This window comes from Lepidochelys kempii, chromosome 1 (genome assembly GCF_965140265.1).
Source record: "Lepidochelys kempii isolate rLepKem1 chromosome 1, rLepKem1.hap2, whole genome shotgun sequence".
NCBI classification, from domain to species: Eukaryota; Metazoa; Chordata; order Testudines; family Cheloniidae; genus Lepidochelys; species Lepidochelys kempii.
The window spans coordinates 239,188,803-239,212,408 of NC_133256.1; the positions used below are offsets into that span (position 1 = coordinate 239,188,803).

Genomic DNA, 23,606 nt, shown 5'->3' on the forward strand with positions numbered 1-23,606 from the left:
GTAAGGGCTGGGTGTGAGCTCAGCTTCTTGAGAGAAAGAAGTGTCTGCTTGCTCGTGAGCAGCCTCCTCTGGCTAGTGCTGTAGAGTTCTGGAGCGAGCCACATGGACCCCTCCCCAACCAAAGGCAACTCCACAGTGAAATGGGGCTCAAAGGGGAGTAGACAAGTAAAGAGAAAGTGGAAGGAGCTTCTGCTGGACTTCCACAAACACCCTAAAAAAGACACCTGTCATTTTGCTGGGACCAGGGCATACCTGTGAGCAAGAGATCTGGCAGGAACTGAGGGGCCCCTGCTTTTTATTTCTCTCTCTCTAGTGTATTCATCACATAATGAAGGGGGTGGCCACGTTTTCATAGTTTCATTTGAACGGGGGAAAATATAAAGTAAAAACAGAACAAGTGAAAGATAAAAAAAAAATCACAGTGGATGCTGGAGTGGAGAGAAACCCGCAGCTGTCAGAGGGGTTCCTGGATGTGCCCTGCAGGTTTGGGGTGTGGTGACTGGGTACGTCCTTCTCACTGACAATACCATGGTCCTCAGCTCAAGCATGCACTGGAAAGAGAGAAGTGAGTTCTCTCCTGTCCCCGCTTTTTCCCCTTGTGCCTGGCTCCCAGGGTATGTCTATACGTCAAGCTGGAGGTGTAATTTCCAGTTTGAGGAGACGTACCTGTGCTAGCTGTGATCCCTCTACTGTGCTAAAAATATAATTGTTGCCATAGTGACGGGAGAAGCTAGCCACTGGAGCATGTACCTAGCATCTGGGATGGGATTGTCCACCTCCATCTCATGAACAAAAGGAACCTTAGAGGACAGTATCACAGCTCTCCACACTAATGGTGAGCAGCTCCCCCCACCTTTCACCAAGCCTGGAGAAATCAATGGCAAATGCCACGTTAGGGCAGTTGTCTGGATCAGCTGGTGAAGGTCTCAGCTGATTGGGATGGTTGTGGTTTAGTGCAAGTGGAAATACAGGAGAAGATCATTTTCACTTGTATTTTTAACTATGATACAATAAAATTCTCATAAACGTGGCAAGCTGAGGGTTTGGTGTACTGAAGTGAATGGGACTCGTCCTCATGTAATTAAACCTCTTTAAGCTTCCCTCCCTGGTTCATATATATGTAGTCCTCTTCTCTGAGAAGAGGGTTTTACTCTGGGAACCGTTCTTTATATTGGACCCCTTTCTTCTCTTTGTTTTTTGCTTCTTCTTTCCCTTTGCTTGCCCTCGAGGTGTTTCATGACAAGTTCCGCATTGCATCTGAGATGCAGAAGGAGGAGGTATCTGGGGAAGCAGAAAGAGGGGGAGGTTCAGATAAGAGCTGTGATGCTGTCATTCCTGTCCAGCTTGTGAACTCCTGGCAGCGGGACTTCAATAAGCACCATGTATGTTCTCAAAGTTGGGGGGTGCTCTAATATTCACTCCTTTTCTCTGGCACCTCCATGCTGAGCAACTTTGGTAACAATTGGCTTTTGCAGAAGAGGTGGTGGCCACTGAGTATTCCAGGGCCTGGAGATGCTACAGATGGCCTGGAATTCTTCCTGATACCCAACAAAAATATTGTTCTTCCTTTAAATTTTCTCAGTTATTTTACATAAGCAGCAAGATTTCCAGGATATGGTTTTCTTGTCTCACTTTCTCCATTTGCTGTGGCTGAGTCACACTTAAGGATCTCCTCTTTGCTCAGTGCCTGAGTATGCTTTCCAGGAGCAGTAATTGGGAGCGTGTGCACTAATCCAGAGGGAACAGACCACAGACACATCAGCCTTTTGGTTCACAACAAGTGTGTCTGGGGTTGTAAAACATTTACACCACAGCCTGGCAAGTCTCGCTGCAGAAGGAATTGCATCCAGGGTGTGGCTGGCAAAAGGGTAGCTCTGATTTTTGGGTTTGTGCCTTTTAATTACAGACCAAGTCAACTGCTTATTTCCTCCATTATGGGGAAGAAGTGGCTCCCTTAATGCCACATAACTTTTATCTGAACCCTTTCGAAGTTAAAATCCAGCTGATGTTGCTTTTGTGGTTGTTGTATTGAACTTGCTTCCCAGAGGGTTTGGCCTGTTTAGCCTGCCCATCATAGCATTAGCAATCAGTAGTGAATTAACTTTGTGTGGCTTAGTGTGTTGCCTTTCAACAAACGCTTCATGTAAAGAATGTTCATGTAGTTCCCTGTGGGTTGTGCGCTAATATTTGTGTGTGTGTGTGTGAGAGAGAGAATGTACAGGATGTGGGGCGATGATCAGAAATACATGTCTCCTGCTGCAGATAGTTTGCTGAATGTTAAAGTTTGCATACATGTTCAGATTGTTTCTCAGCTTTCCATTCATGATCGTTTTAGTTAAATGAATATTCGGCAAAAATGCTGAATGCTGGCACTTTGCCTAGGGCGCGTTACTATGCGCTCTGTACCTCATCGCACAATGGAAATTCACTTTGCTTCGGAACACTGGGCAGTGCAATCGTTTCACCTGAAGGGGCTAATGGAGCTAAAGGTACGTCTGTGCAGCCGCTGGGATCATGCTTCGCAGCACCGGTAGACAGACACACACTAGCTCCGCTCTAGTTAGCGCACTAAAAATAGCAATGTGGTGGTGGCGGCTCAAGAACAAGCCCCGAAGGCTGTCCCGTCTAGGCAGAGCTCTCACCTGGGCTGCTGCAACCACACTGCTGTTTTTAGTGTCCAAGTCTGAGCAGTGGTAGCGGGTGCCTGTCTACCTCAAGCAAAGCGAGCACCTCTGTGTCCCAGCTGCTGTGTAGACGTAGCCTTAGCGTGCCACTCTTGAATCGGTAAGGTTGTAGCTTTTTTTTTTTTTTTTTCTAACTGAGCTGAAATTACAGGACTGAGGGGCCAGAGCAGAGTGTTCCGCTGTCATTGACTCGTAGCACTGCTCCTTACTGAGCCGCTGCTCAGCAGCAGAACACTCCCAACACCTTGCAGCAGCACGGAGTCAGTACTGGTGCAGTGAAGAGTGTCTCCTTTTCAGCACTCTTGGAGGAGTCCCATTCAGGTACCAAGTCGGAGCCTCCATTAGCTGATGAGACCCAACACGCTCAGAACCCTGGGTAACATTCGTGCAGGTTACAAAGCAACGAGCGAGGCCAGGGTGGTGGAACTCCGAGGTTATTTTTAATTAGTAAGCAAAGGCCATATCCAAGACATAAAAGCACCAGAACTTCTGAGAAAAAAGGTTGTGGAGCAGAAAGTAGATGAGGGGGAATGCAACGGAGTCTGCACGTGATCTCGCTGCCACTCTGAACGTTGAACAAGCGGACACCAGAGTGAGTCCCGCCAGGATGCAGGCTTTAGGCTCTGTGACAAAGGCAAAACCCAGGGACAAGATAACAGGCTGAATAGAGAGCAGCATAGTGAGATATCCGAAAAGGCTTCTTCACCAAGAGATTCATTAATTTGTAGAATGGACTGCTGTCTTAGTTGTACATCTGTACAGGACCTACCTCAGTGAATCCTCATCCCTGATTGAGGTTCCCAGCTGCTGGGTGAATCTAGGGTTCTCACAAGCCAAATCTTTTTCTAAATGAACTCAATCATATGTGTGTGGATTTTTTAAAGAAGCCATATATGATTGGCTGAGCTGGTTCAGATCAAAACAGAACCAACCCAAACCATTGTTCCAAAGCTTGAACCAAAATGTTCTTTGTCCACATATCTACAAATACGTATTGCCAGAATAGAAAAGGGGATCTCCTGGATGACTGGTTTTCCAAAGAGGCTCCTCAGTTGGAATTGCCTTCAGGAGAGTGCTGGTAAATGGATTTCTGAGTAGAGATTTTTCATTGTGCATAATCAGGCTGTGCCAGGTTCACCATTTGTACAATTTTATGTTGCATTTAAAAACAGCTTTGTTTGTATTACTGTGCATTTGTTTTCAATGTTGAACTGATTTTGCTCCATTTTGTGTGTTTTTATTTTTTTCCCATTACCATTCCCATTTTAAAGTCGATTTATGTACCACACGCCCTGGCATTCAAGAGATCATACTCGTCAAAGGTAGTGTCTCCATTGCTGGCCATTGTTGCATGCATGCCCATTTATTAACCCATCATATCCATACCTTGCTCCCAACCCTCCCACCACATCTGCACTAACACCACAACCCCTGACTCTGCATGAGTGAGATGTTAGCAAACCTTGGCAATGGAATCTTCCTCAAGATTATCTACAGAAAATGTGACGAACCCCAAACCTTTCTGACTCGTTAGACTGCATGCAATGATCAGTGCACCTCAGGGGCCCAAAAGGGGGGCTGATAATCACTCTGCAGGACAGTCTGGTGCTGCAGATGCATTAAGTATCCTTAGTCTCAAAGCAGCGTGGTTTGTTCGGTAGAAAGTGTATTGTATGTGTGTGTTTAAAAAAAACAACAACCCTCCCCATTTGAAAAAGAGTCAATGGTCATGTGTTAGTTTCCAGGGTCTTTTGAAACACACTTGGACAAACCGTGAAATCTTAATGAAACTGTCCCAGGTTGTTACATTAGTTTTTCCAGACAGGGAGTATCTCTGTTTCCTAAACTCCATCCCTGCCTCCAAACCTAGCCCGTGTCACATGAGTGTTTGGTGGGATCTTAAACCTCCACCCCTCAATTATTTTGCTTTCTAACTGGGGTAGCATTATGTGCAGAAGAATGAAGAAGCAACGCATTAACTCCTTTCCCTTGGCAGATACGATAATGCCTCCATGTAATCCCCTGTGTCAAAAGCTTGGGATAGAGCTGCTGCCCTTTGGTTTTAAAACTCCACTAAAGATCACACTAAACTATCCCAGATATTGGTTGCCAAGACCAATCTTACAGAGATGGGCTGCTCAGTTGGGACTTGCAAAAGAAAAGTGATGTTAACTAGATTTAAAGAAATTCAGGTCTCTCTTTCCCAACATTTTGCCCCTTAAACTGAGCGGCATCTCCGTCTGCAGCTGGGTTTGATTATGGAGAGGCAGTTGCCTCTTTCCAATTATCCCTTAGACTTTGAATCCATGTATATGAGGAGGAAAGGTGCTTTTTTCAGTCAAGTGGGCTCAGTCAGGTTAGCTTAACATAATTGTGAGGCCCTGTTAACATCTTTAAAGTCACATAAGCTTGTGCCCACCTAGGCTACAACACAGAGGTAATACCGGTCTGAAATGATGACTGAAAAGGTGTTAAACTGTGTCTACCCTGGTATTAAGTGGACTTTCCTGATAGGTTAAGCTAGCGTGACCAGGTTAACTTGCCTGAAGAAGCACCTTCTTTCCCCTGTAGCTATGGCCTTTCTTTCCTTGACATGATTTCTTGTGGTTTCTTTTTTCACTGGCGAGCTGTGATGGTGGTTATGACCGTCCCCTCCCTCCACTCTTATGTTTAGGTTTTGTCTATACACACAGAAATTACACTGATTTAACTGAGGACTTGTCTGCACAGAAAAGATTTACCAGCTATAAAACTATATATTATATCAGTGTAACTCCTCTATGTGGACATTTATTCCAAATAAAGAGTGGCTTTTTTCCATTTATCTTAAAACTCTTCCAAAGCAACATTAGATAAACTGAAAAAGGTACTCTTACACTGGAATAAGGATGTCCACATGTGGGGAATACCGATATAAGCGAAGGTGTGAATCTAAAACAGTATAATTATGTCAGTGTGACTTTCCCCTGTAGACAAGCCCTTAGCCTTTTTCTAAATTAAGTCAGTGCAGCCTCCATACGTAGACACTTTTAAATAGATTTCAGTGTGTCCACACAAGAGGGTTGTACCAGTTAGTTAAATGGGTGCAATCTTCGTGCTTAGACTGGGTCTAAGATACTGTATACCAGCTAGAGCCAGGACTGGGATGCTGAATAAAATCACAGCTTTGCAGTTGAGCCACACACTCCTTCATGCTGTATTGATCCTGACAGTGTCACCTGCTGCGCTGTGAACACCTGTGGAGATGGAACAGCTTGACTGCTTGACAAAGTTCTGGGAATGAAGGATCACATCACTTGTGAGGTTAATGGAGAGAGGAGTGTCTTCTTTCCCCCACACTCTTGTTCATGGTGTGTGAAATCTGCTCTTGTTTTCCTTTCTGCAGAGAGCCTACACTGAGGAGGAGCTGAACGCCAAACTGACCAGGCGAGTGCAGAAAGCTGCCCGGCGACAAGCCAAGCAGGAGGAACTAAAGAGGTTACACAGAGCCCAGGTAGTACCTCTGGTAGTATCTTCTTGCCCTGACAGGAACTACACTCTGCTGTCCAGGAAAACCATGTTGGCAGGATGTGAAAGAGGAGACTGTATAGCCAGATTTTCTTGATTACTTTTCTGTATTTCAACAAGATTGCTGCTGTTCCTACTGGCTTCATCATGTTGGGTGCCTCCTCACAAACATGCCAGGAGGTGCTCAAAGCTTTAGTGCAGAGCAAGAAAACACCTGCTTAGTCAGAGCTACTACCATTGAGCAGTAACCATTGTTAATTGAATGGAATAACAGATCTCACGGAATAACATGCGATGCAGCTATGCCAGTGATGATTAGATAAGCCACGGATGTTACAGTGGGATTTTGCTGCAATAAGTGGTACCAGATGGACGTTTTATTGTCAGAGGCACCTTTGCAATGGGTAGTAGGTGTCCTTTCCAGGAGATGGTGAGAGTTACATGAAACCTGTTGGCCGGTTGTGTTCTCTCACGGAGAAGGGGGCCCGCCTAACCAAACAGCACCACTTCTTGTCTTGGAAGTTGGTGGGAGACTTAACAGAAAATGGAACATCATGGGATTGCTTGCAAAACTAGGGCAAAGGACACATCTCTCTCTTGATTAGGTACCTGCTTCTGAAACATTGCATGGAGAGCAGCTTTTTGGAAATGCTGGGAGAAAGGGGAGCTGTCATTCTGGGGTGGATAATTTGGAGTACTGGAACAGATCCTGATGATGATGTTCCTCTCTTCCCTTCCTGAACAGATCATCCAACGGCAGCTGGAGCAGGTAGAAGAGAAGCAGAGGCAGCTGGAGGAGAGGGGGGTTGCAGTGGAGAAGGCCCTTAGAGGAGAAGCAGGTACCTTACAATGTTTGTTTTTAATGTTTGCTGACTTAATGCCCATGCAATCGTTCATAACAATTTGGAGTTTAGGGTGAGGGGGTCCCCTCTGAACTGAAAGTGGAATAGTTTAACTTGGACTCAGATCATGAATTAATTCCCCTTTTCCCAGCAGAATTCTGAGCCCCTGTTATCCCTGAAGTGGTTCTAACTCTGAGGCTTCTCTCATGGGAGAAGTCCCCAGAGCAGTTGTCTTTGCTCGGGGCTCAGGAAATGCCTACCCACTATTCATTGAAAGCTGTTGCATAAGAGCTAAGTGTATCTATTATTATTTGGTGGTGGAACAAAAGTGGAATATTAATTACATCGTAGAGAAATTGCACAGGGGTTACCCAGCTGGAATTCACTTAGGTTACCCAGCAAGGAGAGCCCAGTTGGCAGGATAAGATACTAACTGTGAAATGACGTATGTTTTGAAATGAGGTATGTTCCTGTACTGTATTGGATCATCAAAGTTAGTGTCCACACAAGAGACCATCACAGAACTGCCCCAGCAAGTACCTTCTCCTCACTGCACAGCCCAGACACCAATAACCTCTCACGCGAGCTGTATGGAGCAGAAATGCATGTACCAAAAGGTTTCACTGTGTCACGCTGTTAATGGAATGTGCTACATCCCTTTTGGGGCTAAATGCAATGAGTGCTGAGCCAGGCTGGAAAAGTATCTGAGCAGAAAAACACTTGTTCCGAGTGGCAGTTTTATACCCCTCCAACTTCCCCATATGACATCATAATCCAGAAAAAAACAATCCCAAATGATACAATTATTGGGCCAGGAGCCAACGCCCCTCGGGCAAATGCAGGGCATGTGCACCTGGCAGGCCCGGGTGTGTGCACCATACTGCAAAGGTCAGAGATTATAAATGGTAATAATGGGACAGCTGTTTGAAAGATGGTACAGTGTGGTGCTTGGATGGAAGAGCAGCCACTGTCTCTGTACGGATTGCACTGGACTGGGTGATGAAGATTCCTTGGGAGGAAGGTCTGGTGTGATTTTCATTGGTTACTACTCAGCCATCTCGCTTTGTTGTCTTTAACCCTCAGCTTGGCTTTCTGAAAGTCAGGTCTTAGAATTTAAGGCCAGAAGGGACCACTAGATAATTTAGTCTGTCCTCCTGGATATCACAGGTCACCAACATCATCCAGCACCCGCGCACACAACCCAACAACTGAAATTAGACCAAAGGAACTGAGATCTACAGGGTACTAAACGACTATGTGCCATAGGAAGAGAATATGAGGGACCAAGATGCACCAGTGCTTGAGGCCCTTGCAATAGCTGGAAAATTATTAAGTGAGAGATACCCAGATGATCTTGACAAGTGACCTTCACCCACCCACTGTCGAGGAAAGTGCCTGTAGAGGCTGGGTGATTAACAGTGTCTTATCCAAACAAAGGGTTGTACTGCAATCACACAGTCAGCATTTGAGCACAGGCTTGATCGCCTCAGTGTTTTTTTATTCTGATTGATTTCTATGATATGTTGGTTCACAGAATAATCTGATGCAATAATACATCTGCAGTGGCAGCTTTCTCTCTATGCTATCTATGCATTCAGACATGGCACCACTCGCAGACCCCAGGCCCTCTAGCTACTGCACAATTAATACCTCTCTCTCTCTCCTTTCTTTGGTTAGTCTTTTAGCTTATTCCTCTGTCTCCTTGAATCCCTTCTTCCTCATTCACCTGCTGAAGACATCTATATAAGGAGCGTCACCAGAGGCCGTGGAGCCTTACAAATGGAAGCGTGTGCTTCTCCACAATCTAGGGAATGTCTAGGCAGGCAAGCAGTTATGGTGTGGGGGTTATGGGTATCCAGTTTGGGGGCAGGGGGAGAGCTGAATTAGGGCCTTGCATATTTTACTTGTCATTGAGTCTGACAGAAACCTAAAGCCAGCCCTGCACGGGCTGGTGTGTTTGTGACCATTTTTTAAAAAGCAGGAATATGAGAACGTGCATCACTCGGTGCAACTGCGAGAATCTCCTGCTCCAGCAAATCTCTGGGAGATGGTCTGAGCCTGTGACAGCACCACATTTCCACCAAAAGGTTGTACACGTTACGTTTACAGAAGCTTCAGCCCATCGTGAGGGACTCTGCAGCCTGAACTCTTCCAAGCATTGCAGGGGATAAACAGAGAATACTTTATGCCAAAAAATGTCTTAATCCAAGTTCTGTTGGCTGAAACACAGGCTAGAATGTGACCTGTGTCCCCCACTTCTTCAGCCAGCCCAGTGGGAGCAATTTTCATACTTCACACTGGAGCCACTGTGTTTTCCCTCCTTTTAAAATGCTTACTTTACCCCTCCCTCAGTAGTGTTATCAACTTTTGTCTCCTCCATCCATGGATTATCCAGGAAATCTACATACATCTCCTCCTACCCTTTTCCCTGAAGCAGACCACTGCATTGCCTCAGATACTGACTCAGCACTGAAAACTCCACTGTACTTTATGGCTTTCAATACTGCTCTTTTGTCCTTGGTCAACCATGTTCAGCACTTCCCCTTAGTGAAATCCTATAAACAAAGGGGATCAAAAGGAGTTGAATGTGTTCAGTGCTTGTATGATACCTGAAGATGGTCTTTCTCTATTTCACAAGTTTATACAGAATGCCCTGGCCATACTTAAGGTGGGAGAAATACATCTTTTTTTTTTTTTTTTTCCTTCTTCCACACCTAGCCGACACAGAGGGCTGAGGTACATAGGAATTACTGTACTGGATCAGACCAATAGTCCATCTGGTCTAGCATCCTTTCTTGAAGAGTAGCTGGTACCAGATACTTCAGGGAAAGGTATTAGACTCTCTGTAATGTATAACTGTATAATCACCTGTCCCTAGAGCAGATTTCTTCCTAATTTTCATCACTGGTTGACTTTTGACATAAAACATAAAGGTTTATATTCTTACTATTATTAATAATTTCAAGTAACTCCTACACCGTGCAAGTTGCTGCACAGACATAAAGGAAGGAACAGAGTCTACCAAACAAATGGTAGGGGGAAATATGCAAGTAAAGTGGACAAAATGATTAGCCATTTCTTGATGACAATATTAGACATATGGACAGTTTCCATTTATTCCTCAAATTTTCCATTGTTGATCGGCTAGATTTGGTGCATTTATATAGTTTGTGGCAATGAGTTCCACCAGCTAATTATGTAGTGTGTAAAAATATTGCCTTTATCAATTTTAAATTTGCTGCCTTTCAGATTTCATTTAATTGCCTCCTTTTTTCCTTGTATTATGAAACAGAACACAGACAAGAGCTCCTGATCTTCTCTGCACCACGCATTATCTCTGTCAGGTCCCCGCATATTCATTTCTTCTCTGAACTAAAACATTTTAAATCTTTCTTCCAATGGGAGTCTCTCCCAGCCTTTAATCATTCTCGTCACCCACTTCTGGGCCCATTTTATATCTGTAATATCTTTTCTGACATGGGGCGACAAGAACTAAAAACGGCATTGTAGGGGAGGATTTATGATTTGTTTATATCATGGCATTAAAATAGTTTCACTTCTATTTTCCATCCATTCTATATACATCTTAATATTGTTTGTGTTATTAACTGCCACTGAGCAGATGTCGTCTTTGAACTGTTCACAATGATGTCCAGCTCTCTTCCTGAGAGGTTACATTAATTTAGAACTCAGCAATGAGTGTGATTTTTTTTTCAAATCATTTATTCCAGCTTGCATTATCTGATATTTGTCAGCATTGAATTTCATGTATCATACTGTTATCCAATCATCTAACTTGGTTAGGTCCCTTTGAAGTTCCTTGGTCTACTTTAGTTTTGACTTAAACCTCAATAATTTTAGCTTCAAATGTTTCCACCTCACTGTTCACCTCTTTGTTCACCTTTTTTCCAAATCACTGGTAAATACTGTACATAAACTCCACCAGTTCTAGTACACAACTTGGGAGCACCCCAGTGTTAATTTCTTACCATGTTGAAAGTTGAACATTTATTCCTACGTTTATTTTTTTTATTCTTAGTTTATAGTCCATAACCGCTTCCTCCCCTTCCCCCATGACTGCCTAGTTTCCTTACTAGTCTCTCTGTCTTTCTTTGACAATCACTCCCATTGGTCGTTGCACAGACTACATTGAAGGTGTAGAGAAGACATCTCTGAACATTCTGAAATGTGATCTCCCTCTCCGGTGAAAAGTTTGGTGGTTCAGGAGCTCAGTCTTTTGAAACCAGTGCCTCTTTCTCTCAGGTGCAGCGGGATCGTCTCAAAGAAGGTTTCATTCTCCACTTCCCTTAAATGCCCCATGGGACATGGTGTTCTGTATGGGACTGATAGTAATTTAGCAAAACTTTGCTTTTTTTTAAAAAAAAAAAAAAAGAGGCATTGGTCTGGTGGGACACAGACCAATGGCTTTATTCTCTAGTGTTTGTTTTCCACTCTGTTGGCTAGTTATTAAACTAAGTGAGTAATGAGGGCTCTGTCATCTTGGATGTTTCTTCTCACGCTTTAAAGAGATCTTGGGCAGCCAATTTTAAAAGTTAAGGAAAATACACCTGCAGCTCTCAGATCACCAAGGTTGGCCAAGAGTCTCTGGTCTTCTTGAGCTAAACCATGTTCTTTGAGAAATAGTGTACTAAGCCAAACAGAAAGAACTGCCCCCATGTGCCTCTTGCCCAAAGAACCACAGTGTAGTACCAGACTGGCTGGCTAACCCTTCTCTAGGGGGTGTGCAAATACACGTTGTGTCCATTATCACACACCTGCACAACCACACAAGTCTTTCCTTCCCCAGCACCTATCCCACACCAACAGACATTCTCCTTCCCCAGCACACATTTCACATTGGCAGAAATATGCACTTGTCTTCCTGGTGCACACACTCGTGGACTCCTCAGTTATGCCAGCACCCGGTGCCCTCCACTCATGTGCTTTACACTCAGTCTTGTCTCACCCTCACCCCCAAGAAATCAATCCTTATACGTCTCCTGCAGTTTACCTGAGAAATTATGGTGCTTCCTTAGGACACATTTTTCAGCCTGGAAGCAACAAGCATATCTCTTCCTTTCTTAGCAAGAACAGGAAACGGGTCGGTGTCAGGAACGAGTACAAACTGAACAAGGTGAAGTGTCTCTGTACAGACCTTGTGCCCCCTCCCTCTGGAAGCCAATGCCTGCCTGCCTGCCTGCTGGGAATTGTTTTCTGTCTCCCCATCTCCTCCAGTATATGTATAATACAGCTGCATGATTTCTTGTTGTTTCTTTGTCTCTCTCTCTCTCTCTCATGTGTGTGTCTGTCTTTCTCTCTCATGTATATTGCTTTGATTTGGTGGGGCTGGGGTGGATATCTGATTCAATAACTCTCTCTTCACCAATTCCTTGTTGTAGACTATTGGGGAGAGTCTTATTACAGTGACCTCATCGACTTGCACCTGGGTGGTATGTATAGCAGAACCTCTTACTGAGACTAACCCCGCTGACACCCCTCCCCAACCTTCCCTTCACCTCTTTCTCCCATCCTTGGCTCACAAACAACAAGAAGAAACAAACCTTGCACATAACTGATTGGCTGTAGCAGAACCCCTTTTCCAGCTCAAAGAGAGGAGAGTCTGTCGCAGTCCACAAACCATGCATGAGGATTTTTTCCCACAACAGTTAAATCCTCCTCCTTGGGGTTGTACACGACCATTCTTTTTCTAAATTAAATTTTTTAACCCCTAAATCTCAGCCACCTTTCCTGTTAGTAATGAAGCCCATTTCATTGTCTGGCTTCCCAAAAACATTTTCTCCCTCCACATTCCACTAGGATAAAGAAGTCCGCATAAAGTGAATGGGAAAAAAAATGGGAATCAAAAGCAAGAAACAGCAAACTACAGGAGCTGCCCCCAGTCTGGGGGAATATATCAACCCAGTGCTCTCAGAAGTCTGCTCCTGAGGTTCCCCTTTTTTCTTCCAAAGAAACTAGTGTGTTCTGATGTCCTAAAGAAAGCAAAATGCTCCCAGTAGAGATGTCGGAAATACTTAATGGTGGATAAGGGGTACTACTTCTGTCTTGTTTTGTTGTAGGTGCATTTAGGAAATACAACAAATCCAGATCTCTTACTCCCCTGAGACCTGCTCTGCATCATCTCAACTGTCAATATGGAAGCTTCCTTTTATATTAATTCTCTCTTATGTCATTTAAGATCCTTAAAAACATGTATTAGAGTGATTTACTCTGCTTTAATTGGATGTAGGGATTAGAATCATCCCTCTGACACTGCAATTTTCCTTTCTTGCCTGGGTGCCACTGCCTGCCTCCCTTAATAGGTGGCTTTAGTTTAGGGTTGTAAATTCTACTTGTCTGTAGTTTGCCAACCTTGACCATTAAAAGCCCTTTCTTTATTTTAGCCCCCATTATAGCAGTTTCCTTGTTTAGCCACTACATCTACAATCAGTAGATCTAGCCCAAGCAACCAGCACGCTCTAGGTAGAACCAACACAGGCTAACTGTTGGCTTACCTTGTCTCCTCTGCCCACTCATTTCCCACTGAGAGTATAAAGTTGTTAAGCCCAAAGTGTATACTTATGGGTAGGGAGAGCATCAGGACCAACTCCCCAGAATGGAAAGGAGTGACTTCCATGTACACACTCTCTGGTCCTGATCCCAAGCCTATTGCAGTCAGTAGCAGTCTTTCCATTGGCTGCAAGGGGCTTTGGATCAGGCCCTCTAGGAACAGTTTACTTTTTAACTGTCATTTCCTCCTTCTGCCTTTCCCCAAGACTTCCACCCTGGCCATCAGTGCACCACACAGTAATCTGTCTGTCCGGCTGCTGGGAATAATTCCAGTCCACCCTGACACACTAGCTTTTTGGACAAAAAATACCCCCCCTGCATTCAAGTGACGGGATACAGGCTTTTACTGGCCCCAGCTTGCTATCCAAATTGTTTGTGGTCATTTTCATGTGGCAGTCCTTCCTTGGAGCCCTGTGCTTCGTTTGCTGTATCAGTCTCTCTGGAGTTTATCTTATACTGAGACTTTTTAAGAAAACGTTCAAAAGTCAGGCTCTTCCCAGACATGCCCATCAGTTGTCCCCATACCCTTATGTGCATATACAGTAGGAGCTGTAAAAGGGTTGATGCTGAGATACACTTAATAGATCCTTATCCCTGTCTAATGCTATCTTCATGATACCTTCCCCTTCTTCTTATCCTAACCGATGCCTCCTTGGAGACAGCAGTCCCATCAAAATCACTAATGATGGCTAAAAAAAATAAATAAATAAAAAGTAGAAGCCTTAATTCATTTAAAGGGACACTGTCATTTTAAAAATGAAATCCTTCCTTGTGCTGCAAATCATCTCAAATTATTAAAACTAAAAACCTAATTTACTTTTCACAATTTATGGTCATTGACTTTTTCAATTTCTCTCAGCTTGGACAGTCACACTAGACTGAAGATTGTCTTTTTCTGTTTATAGTCAGTTTTACTTTATGTGGTGCTCATTCACTAGCACAGTTCTGTTGTGTTTGGCTTTCCAACACTCTAGGGGAATGTTTACATTAAAAAAAAAAAAGTAATTGACTTATTTTTGACAAATCTTGAGACATTTCTATTCATATTAGATGTTGAAAAGTTGTTTTAAAAATATACTTTAAAATTGAGCCAAAAGTACAGTCCGTGGCAGTATCCCTTTAAAAAATAATCAGTGCATCCTATCAGATTATGTAGCTTTGTAGTTCAGTTTGTTTCCTCTGTGATTTGTTTTACATTTGCTTTTGGGCTGCCAGAGCACTTAGGCCAGAAATGGATGCACAGTACTGCAGTTACTGAAAGAAGCTCATCTCCTTCATTGTTCCAGTTCAATGGTGAATTGAAGCCTCAGTCCTGCAATTGACATGCCCAGGCCAACTGCTGTATCTGTGTTGAGTGCCACCGAAGTTGTTGGGGCTCCATATTGGTGCAGCAGTCTGCCCACACACTGTCTGTTTCCAGATTGGGGCTTTATTCCCCTGCTAAGCACATTGTGAATGGCTAGGACTCCTGTTTGGATTAATGATGACTCTAGTAGCAGTCACAGTCTGTTCATTGACCCAGTCTCGGAGGGTCAGACCAGACTGCAGAAGCTGCCCTATCCATAGAATGCTGACCGACTGAGATCATCAGAAGTACAAAAATTATTTCTCAAATTGAACTGTAAATCTCTAAACCCTCTTGAATAATTAAGGCCCATTATGAATCTGTGTTTGTATTCTTTGATACCGGGAGAGTTGCATTATAGTAAGTCATTACAGATTCCACAGCAATTTTCACAAGAATAGCAATGCTAACCTGGACGTCCTGGTTGAATTCCAATTTGTGTAATTACATGTATTGCCCTATATTGCCTCTGTACTTTTATTTAGATGGCATATTCCTCACTTCCTATTCCAAAATGTTATATATTGACACTGTTAAATAGATGCTGCATTTCATGCTAGGGCTGACTGCATGTCAGTGCTGGGCAGTCAGTCTTATGTGTATATTATATTACATCTCAAAAACAGTGTTAAAAGAACATGATTAAGGTTGCAAAGTCAAGCACTTAAAAGTTAAGAAATGCCAGAATGAAGATTATCCAGGCAACCTTAATTTGTTCCCCTGTGCATATGCATTATGATACAGTCTTTAATTACATGATCTCATGTGCTTTTGCCCACAGGATCCCTACCTCATTCAGTGCACAATGGATGGTGCTCCCTTAAAGAGCAGCTATTCAATATTTTACTGTTTCGTCAGTGTTCAGTGTGTGGCCCCTGGCCTTATTTAGTGCACATCATTCAAACCCTGCTCTGAAGACATTTCCTCATGGGCTTTCTCTGTGCCACTCATCACTATAGTGTCTGAGTGTCTTCAGAAACACTAGTGAATTCATATTCACTGCACTGCTATGAGAGTAGGTATTGTTATCTCCATTTTACAGATAGGAAGCTGAGGCACAGAGGAATTAAAGTAAAAAATTTCCACTAATTTTGGGTGCCCAATATGAGATACCTAGGATTTGATTTTTTTCAGAATGCTTCGCATCATATAGCACTTCATATGTTCAAACCACGGCTCTCTTTAATGTCAGCTGCAGCTGGGAGCGCTCAGCACTTCTGCAAATCAGACCACAGAGTCTCAAGTTGGGTACCCAGAAAATGAGGAACCTAACATTAGTGACCATCTGTAAAAAGTTTGGTTTATCTGACTTGCCCAGCATCAAATGGAACTCTGTGGCAGAAGCAAGTATAGAATCCAGTTCTCCAGGGCTGCATTCACCTCCTTAACCATGAGACCAAACATTTTTTTCTTGCAATCGTCTGCCTCATTCACTACACACCTTCCAACTCCTGCAACAAATGAGGCAGGCCCCTATAGACAATGTCTCCTTGACAGTATATCCTGGTTCATCCTCAGAGCAGTTCTGTCCTGGGCACTGAATGAGGCAGTGTACAAATATGAGATCATGGAATTAAAGAAAAGATTCTTGTAACGATCAGCCAGCAGGGAAGCATAGAAAAACCCTGACTAATATTTGTTTAATTCTGCATATCCTGTTTAAAGCATGCTGCACCAGAACCTCGATATTTTTTTAAATTCAATTCAAGTTGACTGTGTCCCTTTAAAGACCTGCAAAATTAGTCTTACAGGGCCTGGCTCAAACCAGTTGAAATTGGGATGGTCCCTTGTCATGTACTTAACAACCATAAGCCTCCAAGAGGAGCGAAGGACTTCAGAGGCATGAAAGAAAGATGCTACCTCCCATGATCTTTTTACTGGTCTGAGTACAAAGGATTTTTTACTGGTCTAAGTCAGGTGTGGTTTTGGTTTCATCTCAGACTTCAATATTTGCCAGAAGCTGGGAATGGGCGACAGGGGATGGATCACTTGATGATCACCTGTTCTGTTCATTGCCTCTGAGGCACCTGGCATTGGCCGCTGTCGGAAGACAGGATACTGGGCTAGATGGACCTTTGGTCTGACCCAGTATGGCCGTTCTTATGTTCTTACTCTGGCTGCTAAAGGAAGTTTTTGTGGGTGGCATAAGAAGTTTAAAAATATCACTCACTTCCTCTTTCCTGAATTGGTGAGGCCAACTCATCACAGCAATGTATAAGACCCTGAGAGTTAGCCTCAGACCTGGCTCTTCTGACCAGCACTGCTGTGTGCTGTCAACCCACTATGGTTAGCCAGCAATGTGCAAATCTAATGCCTTGTTCTAGGCAGCCCCTCCTAGAGAACATGATCCCACTTGGTCTGCGGTGCGTCCGTTGGAAGTCAATGGGAGTTGTAGGTGCTCAACACTTCTCAGGGAAATCAGCTCAGCTCTCATCCCATAGGGCTCATGCAGAGGAGACTTACTGAGGCTGATGGTGGGGTTTAACTTAGGAATCCTGCTGCCACCTTCAGCTTTTCCTCTGTACTTTCTTCCTTCCTGCCTGGTCACGCCTGGTGCATCTGTAACCCACACACCTTCTGGGTGTGGTGTCTGTCCCATCTAGTGGCACTGAGACCACTTAGAGAGAGAGGTTGAGTTTGCTCTACAGCCTTAGCTAATAGCCAGTTGGCTTTTTAGCTCATGCGGTAGAGGCTCATGGACTAAGCTTCAGAGATCACTGGTTCGATCCTGCCTGCCGACGACTGAGGTCTGTTGGCGTTACACTTCCTTTGCGTTTATGAAACAGTATCTCACAGCAGAGAAAAGAGGAAACCAATCTGGGGTGTTGTCTTTCCAACAGTGCATTACCTGGTGCAGTTGACTATGGTTAAGTTGTTAAACAGAGAGAGAGAGAAAATAGTGGTTTAGGGACCTAGCCGTGCCAAACACTATTAAGAAAGGCCCATTATCTGTGGTGAGGAGAGGTGAAAGGTCCTGGGAGAAGCAGCAAGACTGAAATGGAGGTGAGGTGCAAGGAAAAATGACAAGGGCAGGGCAGGATAGATGGGGACCAAGGCTTCATCACTATTTTGTAAACTGCTTATTTTGTATGGTTAGGCTTTATCTGTGCTTGCCCGGAACCCAGTCCCTGCGCAAGCACAAATCCGTCGAGTCAGAGCCTTAAATAAATAACCCCATATTTTAAAAATTGAGCTTTTGTGGAATTTAAATGTGAAATATGATGGTAAGTGGGCCGTCTAAAAGAATGATCTTGCTAAAGAGAGATGTTTTTCTATTTGTCACATAAAATTGTTCCTGATTCTCTTCTTATAAAAACAGCTACAGGGCTTTTCTTAAAGGGATCCACCAGAAGAGCTAGTTAATGTGGATGACATGGGAATGTGTTTGGGATCCATGATCATCTGTGAAAAGCTCAGTTCCCTCGCTCCATGGACTAGCGTAGATTTAACTTGTTTAACTAAACAATTCCTATTTAAAAATGACATGGTGAAATCTATGTGCAACCACTCACTCCACTGCAGGAATCACTAAAAATGGGGAGTCCCAACAGATAGGAGGAGAGCGGAGATGTTGTACTGTACAGCATAGGAAGGGGTAGTAGAGTGGTCTACAATGCAGTAAAATGAGCTGTTTGGGGTTGTATGGTACAATAATAGAGCACAGTATCATCCAGTGATATGCACAATACAATACCATGATGATAGGTGCCTTATGTTAAGGTATAATTCGTAACACTTATAAATGTTGCAGTAATAATTCACTGCCGTACAATATGCTATGCAACTCAGTGCAATACAGGACAGTCATTCAGTTCACTGCAATACTCTGTAGCTTTGCCCAAAAGCCTGTAACTGTGTGATACAGTGGCAACATCTTGTTTATATGTTACAAATAAAAAAGTCTGGAACGCTTTCCAAGTCCTTCATTGTGACTGGGAACAGAGAATGTTCTACTGGAGGAAGAAGCAGTAGTATAAGCAATAAAGCCAGAGTAAGGGCCTGGTCTACACTGGGGGGGGGGGGATCGATCTAAGATACGCAACTTCAGCTACAAGAATAGCGTAGGTGAAGTTGATGTATCTTAGATCGACTTAGAATCACTTACTTCGCGTCCTCGCGGCGCGGGATCGATGGCCGCCGCTCCCCCATCGACTCCGCTTCCGCCTCTTGCCCTAGTGGAGTTCCGGAGTCGACAGCAGAGCGATCAGGGATCGATTTATCGTGTTTACACTAGATGCAATAAGTCGATCCCGGACAGATCGATCACTGCCCGCCGATCCGGTGGGTAGTGTAGACGTGGCCTAGTAGATCACTGCAGGAGAGGGGACTCTGTGAGAAGAAGAGATGCTTCCGGTTGAAGATAGTAGCACATGGAGAAGAAAAGAGGCTAGAAAGGAGGGGATTATGATGCAGATGCAGTGGGATTAGGTTGCAGGGCTTTTGGCAAAGAATTTGGACACTAGAGAAGTATTGTGAGGTCTGGCATGGAGGTGTTTCTGGTGGTGAGGAGGAGTAGGGGGTCATTGGGAAAAATAAGAAGTCTGTTATGAGGAGGTTACTGCAAAAAGTTGCAAGGGTGAGACATTGGTGGTTCTGGCACAAGACAGGAATTGGGAAAAGCAGTAAAGCTAGACTGTAAGTGGGCAAGGGGGCTGTGGAACCAGGGTGCAAGGGGGGTCTGGCATGTGGGATGTAGGGAGGGACCTGGGATAAATGACTAAGCCAGGGCCTGGGTTTGGCAGAGGGAAAGGGTATTTATAAGAAGGAGTAAGGAAGGGAATACAGATGGCTCTAACAGTGGAGCAGGTATTGGGAGAAGAGGAGGAGGGTTTTATAAATCTCACAGATCACAATGCAGAGAAAACAGCACATATTATCCTTCGTGGCAGGAGTAGTGTATGCACCATATGACCCCTGGGATTAGTGTGTGCACTAAACAAACACTTTTTCACCAGTGCTCTACTAACAGGTGAACACCAGTGTTTTCACAATACTGCCAAGTTGATGTTTTTGAGAACATATTAAAAGCTCCAGAAAATATATATATAAAATAACATGTCATGGTGGTTGTCAACTGTAGAGCATCAAATCAGAAACTATCCAAAGCACAAGACCTGCTAGTAACGGGGGACTTGAATTACCTAGCCATCTGTTGGAAACACCACATTTCCAATGAGTTCTTGGAGTGTTTGGGGAACGTATTGTATTTATTTCAGAAAGTGGAGGAAGTAACCAGGGGGACAGCTATTTGAGATTTGATTCTGACCAACAGGGAGAAATTGGTAGCAAATCTGAAGATAGAAGGTAATTTGGGTGAAAGTGATCATGAAATGACAGATTTCATGATTCTAAGGAAAAGAAGGAGTGAGACCAGCAGAATAAGGACAATGGACTTAAAAAAAACTGTGACAAACTCAGAGAAATGGTAGTTAAGGTTCCACGGGAAAAAAATCTAAGGGAAATAGTTAAGTGGAGCAGGCAGCTTCTTAAGGCGACAGTATTAAAAGTACAACTTCAAACTATCCCAGTGTGAAGGAAAGATAGGAAGCATTATAAATAAGAGGCCAATATGGCTCCATCAGGAGCTTTTTAATGACCTGAAAATCAAAAAGGAATCCTACAGAAAGTGGAAACATGGATGAATTGCTAAGGAGGAGTACAAAAGAATAGCACAAGCGTGTAGGAACAAAATCAGAAAGGCTAAGGTACAAGATGAGTTACACCTAATAAGGGACATAAGACAATAAGAAGAGGTTCTTGAAATACATTAGGAGCAGTAGAAAGATGAAGGAAAGTGTAGGTCCTCTCTTTAATGGCAAAGGAGAGCTAATATCTGATGATAGCAAGAAGGCTAAGATGTTTAATGTCTATTTTACCTCAGTCTTCACTAAAAAGGTTAATGGTGACCAGATACTCAATACAATTAATATGAACAACAAGGAGGAAGGAACACAAGCTAAAATAGGGGGAAAACAGGTTAAAGAATATTTAGATAAATTAGATCTATTCAAGTTGGCAGGATCTGATGAAATTCATCCTGTGGTACTTAAGGAACTAGTTGAAGCAATTTTGGAACCATTAGCAATTTTCTTTGAGAACTTCTGGAGGATCGGTGAAGTCCCAGAGGAATGGAGAAGGGTATACATGCTACCTATCTTTAAAAAGGGAACAAAGAGGACTCGGGGAATTGTAGACCAGTCAGCCTAACTTCAATACCTGGAAAGATACTGGAATAAATTATTAAACAATCAGTTTGTAAGCACCTGGAGGATAATAGGGTTATAAGGAATAGCCAGTATGGATTTGTCAGTTCTGAGTCTGGTACTATTCAATGTTTACATTAAGGACTTGGTTAATGGAGTGGAGAGTATGTTTATTGAACTTGAAGATGACATCAAACTAGGAGTGGTTGCAAGCACTTTGGGGGGCAGGATTATAATTCAGAATGACTGTGACAAATTGGAGAATTGGTCAGAAATCAACATTTGATGAAATTTAATAAAGACAAGTGCAAAGTACTTAGCATAGGAAGGGAAAATGAAGTGCACAACTACAAAATGGGGAATAACTGGGTAGGTGATAGTACTGCTGAAAAGGATCTGGATGTTATACTAGATCACAAATTAAACATGAATCAACAATGTGATACAGTTGCAAAAAGGCTAATATCGTTCCGGGGTGTATAACATGAATGTTGTATGTAAAACACGAGAGATAATTGTCCTGCTTTACTCGGCACTGGTGAGCCTCACCTGGAGTAGTGTGTCCAATTCTGGCTGCCACACTTTAGGAAAGATGTGGACAAACTGGAGAGATTCCAGAGGAGAGCAACAAAAATGATAAAAGGTTTATTATACTTGATCTAAGAGGCAAGGTTAAAAAAATTGGCCATGTTTAATCTTGAGAAAAGAAGACTGAAGGATGACCTGCTAAGAGCAGGGGTCCACAACCTATGGCAAGGGCCAGCTCTACCATTTTTGCTGCCCCAAGCAGTGCACCGAATTGCTGCCACTGCGAGTGGCTGAAGAGATAGAAGCTGCCCCCGAATTGCCGCCGCTGCAAGCGGTTGAAGATGGAAGCTGCCACCGATTTGTCGTTGCGGGCGGCTGAAGATTCATAGATACTAAGGTCAGAAGGGACCATTATGATCATCTAGTCCGACCTCCTGCAAAACGCAGGCCACAGAATCTCACCCACCCACCCTGCGAAAAACCTCTCACCAATGTCTGAGCTACTGAAGTCCTCAAATCGTGGTTTAAAGACTTCAAGGAGCAGAGAATCCTCCAGCAAGTGACCCGTGCCCCATGCTACAGAGGAAGGTGAAAAACCTCTAGGGCCTCTTCCAATCTGCCCTGGAGGAAAATTCCTTCCCGACCCCAAATATGGCGATCAGCTAAACCCTGAGCATATGGGCAAGATTCTCCAGCCAGATACCCAGGAAAGAATTTTCTGTAGTAACTCAGATCCCATCCCATCACAGGCCATTGGGCCTATTTACCATGAATATTTAAAGATCAATTAATTACCAAAATCATGTTATCCCATCATACCATCTCCTCCATAAAGATAGAGGCTGCCACAGAATCGCCGCCACTGCAGCAACGCCCTGCCGGCACGCAGATTGTCACCCCAAGCACCTGCTTGGAACGCTGGTGCCTGGAGCTGGCCCTGCCGATGGCACGGCCTATGGTGCTGATTTTTAATGGCATACGGCTGCCTGCCAGGTCCCAGCCGCCGGCCCCGCTCAGCCCGCTGCCAAACCCAGGCCGGCAGCTGGCTGAGGGGGGCCGGCGGCCGGGACCCCGGCAGGCAGCAGCGTGCCATTAAAAATGTGGCCCGCCCCAGCCTGCTCTTCTCCGTCCCCTTGCGGGGGCAGGGTGAAAAAGCTTGGTCCTGCTGGCTGCTGCTGCAGGGCAGGCAAGTTCCCCCCTCCCCTACCTCTTTCCCCAGCATGCTGTGTTCCTGCCCCTCCTCCTCTCCCTCCCTGCCGCCGCCAATCAGCTGATGGCCCTCGCTGCTCCAGAGAGGAGGTAGGGATGGGGCTTTGGGGAAGGGGGGTGGAATCAGGGCATATCCCCTCCATCCTCCTGCTGTGAACCACTCTGGGCAGGGGGCTGGGAGCACCCCCACGACCCTAGTCCACACACCCACGCTCTGCCCTGATCCCTGCACCCACCACACACCCCAGCCTCCTGCCCCCTGCATCCCCCACCTTCTGCCCCCTGCATCCCCCCATGACCCAAGCCCTGACTCCAGCACCCCCCACACATACCCAGCCCCCCCACACCCCATGGCCTGACTCTTGCACCCCCCTCACAAATCCCCAGCCCCCTGCCCTGACTCTTGCACCCCCCACATTCCCACCCCCACCCTGAGCACTAAGCGGGAGCTCTTGCACACACACCCCACATTCCCACCTGCACCCCTCACACCAATGGGAGCTGCCCAGGTAAGCACTCCACACCCAAACCTCCTGCCCCAACCCTGAGCCCACTCCCTCATTCTAGCACCTGGCGAGACCCTACACCTCAACTCCTAGACTGCTCCTTCACCCCCAGCCCTGTGCTCAGTGCAGAGAGAGAGGAAGAGAATGGGCTAGAACCAGGGATAAGGTAGGCACCCACTCTATGTGGGCAGGGCCGGGATCCCAGACCGGCAGCG

At 44.6% G+C, this 23,606-nt stretch overlaps 1 protein-coding gene across 4 annotated transcripts in view; it reads left to right on the forward strand.

Annotated features, from left to right (window-relative positions):
- MICAL3 (microtubule associated monooxygenase, calponin and LIM domain containing 3) overlaps nucleotides 1-23,606 on the forward strand; it is a 243,358-nt gene that overhangs the window by 204,418 nt on the left and 15,334 nt on the right. For 3 of the 4 annotated variants that reach the window (XM_073319697.1, XM_073319780.1, XM_073319708.1), the window contains 3 exons: nucleotides 6,070-6,177; nucleotides 6,937-7,030; nucleotides 12,433-12,483. In XM_073319697.1, the coding sequence (XP_073175798.1) occupies nucleotides 6,070-6,177; nucleotides 6,937-7,030; nucleotides 12,433-12,483 (253 nt within the window). The remainder of the gene's footprint in view (nucleotides 1-6,069; nucleotides 6,178-6,936; nucleotides 7,031-12,432; nucleotides 12,484-23,606) is intronic. The other variant, XM_073319771.1, reaches the window with a different exon arrangement.